At 35.2% G+C, this 3,804-nt stretch overlaps 1 protein-coding gene across 1 annotated transcript; it reads right to left on the bottom strand.

The window, feature by feature from the left end:
* Nucleotides 1-579: 579 nt before the first annotated feature.
* On the bottom strand, nt 580-3,019 carry LOC136202762 (probable WRKY transcription factor 17). The gene is made up of 3 exons (XM_065993614.1): nt 2,154-3,019; nt 1,568-1,693; nt 580-965 (listed from the first exon to the last, which is right to left on the bottom strand). The coding sequence occupies exons 1-3, from the start codon at nt 2,876-2,878 to the stop codon at nt 791-793; spliced, it is 1,026 nt and encodes a 341-aa protein (XP_065849686.1). The 5' UTR covers nt 2,879-3,019; the 3' UTR covers nt 580-790.
* Between the last annotated feature and the right edge of the window lie 785 nt (nt 3,020-3,804).

The following is a 3,804-nucleotide window of genomic DNA, read 5'->3' as shown; positions in this document are numbered from 1 at the left end:
GATGACCGATCATTAAATCAAACATTTTGTCTTAACATCACCTCACAAAATAAATTTGGTGGTCATAAATTTGGCTTATTCATGAATTTGGCGTAATCATATTCTAACATACTCGTGATTTGTTATCTTTCTCTACATATTTCGTAGAGATCTAAACTATAAAAGACACAGTAGGTTGTTATTTTTCTATGCGAATTTCGTGGAGATTTATATTATAAACGACAACCCAATATATCTAATGATTTGTTATCTTTTTCTACATACTTTGTGGTATTTACACTATAAAAAAACAATTCGATTTAACCAGTGATTTGTTATCTTTACATACTTCATGGTATTTACACTATAAAAAAACAATCCGATTTATCTATTAGGATCTATTTGGTGGATTAAATAAATCCTTAAATTTGAACCAAAACATTATTCAAATTTTAATTTCTTCTACTTCAATAACCAATAGAATTAAATTCTACAACTCTTATAATTAATGTAAACGCAAGTCAATTTCAAAGAAAACTTAAAAGCCAATTAATCCGGCAAATAAAAAGTCAAAAAATAAATACAAAATATGAATATAAATAACAAAGTCAATGTTTTCTTCTTTTAATTTAATTTACTTTTGAACATGGGGTTTGGCAGCAGATAGAGAATCTACCACGATCTAACTTCGCTTTTCCAATCAAGAAAAATTTAATTTACAATCAAAATTCAACTCCAGAAGTCTCCACCTAATTCCTAACTTCTTCCTTTTTTCAGTTCTTTTCTTTTCCTAACCTATTTATTCTATTGTTCATGTTGAGTCGAATACTAACCCTAGCCCGCTGGTTAGATTCTCTTGCATCGCCGGTTGAACATGGCAGTGCTCGCCTTCGTATGTCACTATTAGCATTGCTGGATCGTCGGTGGCTCGTTCAACGTGTTTCCTTGCCGGACAGCCTCGAACTGTACTACACTTGTAATATCCCCTGAAAAAACAAGTGATTGAATGGATTAGGCTTTCAATTTCTAACACACAAATAAGGCATTCCATTTGTGCCTGTATTAAAGCTCTATTCGGTTCTTATGGTATTCAAAATCTTATCATTTGCATTTGCCGCTTGTAACTTGTGTTATCTTGTCATTATTAATCTTTAACACATGACACAATTTTTAACACGTGACAATTGTTACGCGTCAAAAGTTAACAAATCAGTTAACTTTCATCTAAAATTGGTTAAAATTGGTTAAAAATCAATTAGGAGAATACTTATCAAATGACAAAATTTTGGATACCACAACCGTTAAATAGACCTTTATTCTTTTATGATTCTTACCCACGATAAAGATAAACATTTAACTTGATATTTGAGATCAAATTAATCTAAAATAACACGTATCAAATACAATTGGTAGTTATTTTAACACATGTTGTTTTCTCATGTTGACACGGGTCACTTTTAGACTCATTCGATCTCAATTGTCAAGTTTAAGGTTCACGCTAAATATTCAACTCGATGACTAAATTGATTCTACTAGCTAACTTTAGAGATCAACCGGATATTAAGATCAAACGGATATTTGTAGTTACCGTGGGTAGGGAGATCCTTTGATCGGCTTTTGACCGTACTTCCTCCATGAGAACTCATCCGGTGGGATATCAGCGATTTTTGAACTGATCGCCGGGACTCTGATTGTTCTCTTCACCCGATTTTTCCTGAAACAAGTAAACGATGATTAAATGATTAATTAAGTAATTAATACTACTATGCTGCTATTGTGCGCATATTTTTGCTATCGTGAGCCTACAAAGGGTCAAAGGTGTGACCAGGTCTACCTACTAGGAACAGATTAAAGAACAAGATAACTAAGCAATTAATATCATTAATTAAACACTAATCCCTTAATTAAACTCTGGTTGAAACTCTAAAAAGTCTTCTTCTACAGTTCTCTGGTCACTGTCAAGCGTGCTGTGCCCATTTAATGTTAAACTAATCACCTTTCAACGACAACCTAACTCGTTGACTCTGTAACCAATTAATGCGAGTTAACTCAGAAAATCGCATCAAACTCAGCTTACTCGGTTCATCTATCGATCTACCAGAAAATTAATAGATTCAACTGACACACAGCCGGCCAAAACCTAAAATACGCTATAAGCGAAGAACGGAGCATACCTTCTTTTTGTGCAATGGCACTTGCCGCTGCCAGATCCGGAGAATTTTCCTGAAGCGTCATCGGAGTGATCGTGTTCGTGGCACCTTTTCTTGTTGTACGGAGCCGACGAGAGAGGCGGTTTTCCACTGGAAACCGCAGTCCCTAAGAAGATCGACGATCCTTGTTTCCCGTTCGAAACGCTGCCGTCTCCAGTTATCGCCGACGACATAAAAGACGAACTAGACGAGACACTAAAGCTTTCCTTAGCGAACTCAAGCTCCGTAGTTCTCCCGGTAGAACCAAATATGCTAGGTTTAGTGAAATCGAGAGTCAAACTCTTCGGCTGCGACTGGACAAAACTCACCGGAGCAGAGATCGGAATCTGCGCAGGCGTCACAGTTTGAACCACCGCCGCTTGATTTACAACAGGCTTTAAGTTTAGAGACACAGAACCAGATGGCATCGGAGGCGACGCCGACGGAGACGGAGACGGCGATGAGAACGAAGGTGAAGGATATTGAACCGGACCGCGTCTAAACCGAGCATGACCGGTTCGATTAAGGAGAGAGATTACCTTTTTGAACTTCGAAACAGTGAGGTCAGTTAAATCTGAGCAATCGGCGTTCTTAGATTGATGATTCATAAGACGGATTAGATGCTCCATACTCTTCAAACCTTGGGATGCAGCTTCCTGTATAGCTAACTGATCTTCGATCTTTGAAAAACTCATAAGCTCCACTGCCATTTTCGCACAATTTTGAAGAATCGGAGATCGACTTCGAGAGATGAATATGAAGATGAAGTTCTATAGATAGAAGATGATTAACAGGCCACTAAAGGACCTTGAAGTTTTTTTTGTGTTGCAGAGAGGAGGAGAAGAGTAAGGGAGAGAAAAGGAAGAAGAAGGGGGTAATATAGGGGGGAAAAGTGACCGGATAACCGGAAGAAGATGTGAGAGATGTTTTTAAAAGTCAAACAGCGGTTATAATCGAACGGCTGAGATGAGTTTGAAAATTTCAATGGAAATGATGGGGTAATAAAGGAAACTGAAGAGAAGACCAAAGAATAAATAAATTATTCGTCGTGTGGGGTCCATTTTGGAGAATATGGTAAGTAATTAATTAAGAATATGGTAATGTTTTAATATTAGTTAACTTATTTATTGAAAAATTTACATATATTTAAGTTTCCATTTATTTAATTTTTATTTTTTTTAACCAATCTATTTATTGATTTTTTTTTTTTTTTTTTTTTTGAGAGTGTTATTGAATCTTTAAAATAAGGGAGGTTGGTTTTGGGAGTTTGACGAAAATATAAGGGAAATTGGAGGTTTTAATACTGATATTTATTTTAGGGGAAAGTTCAAATAAAACTCTTGTAATTTCACTAATTTTCAGATAAAGGACTGTGGTTTACTTTTTGTCAAAACGAGTACTGAGGTTTCGCACTTTTAATAATGTTATTAAAACTATCTTTAACGACCTGAAAATGAAAATTTTCAAGAATTAAAGTTGTTCAATGTCATATTTTCTATAGAACTACATTTTCGATTTTAGAAAATCATCCTTTTTGGAACTTTCTTTCTCTAAACATTAACTTTCTCTCTCTTTACCAAACATCATCTAAATAATCTCGAAATAAAAAAGTTGAAGAATTAAAGTTGCTTAGAAT

This window comes from Euphorbia lathyris, chromosome 8 (genome assembly GCF_963576675.1).
Source record: "Euphorbia lathyris chromosome 8, ddEupLath1.1, whole genome shotgun sequence".
Taxonomy (NCBI): Eukaryota; Viridiplantae; Streptophyta; class Magnoliopsida; order Malpighiales; family Euphorbiaceae; genus Euphorbia; species Euphorbia lathyris.
This window is presented reverse-complemented; position numbering and strand designations above follow the sequence as displayed.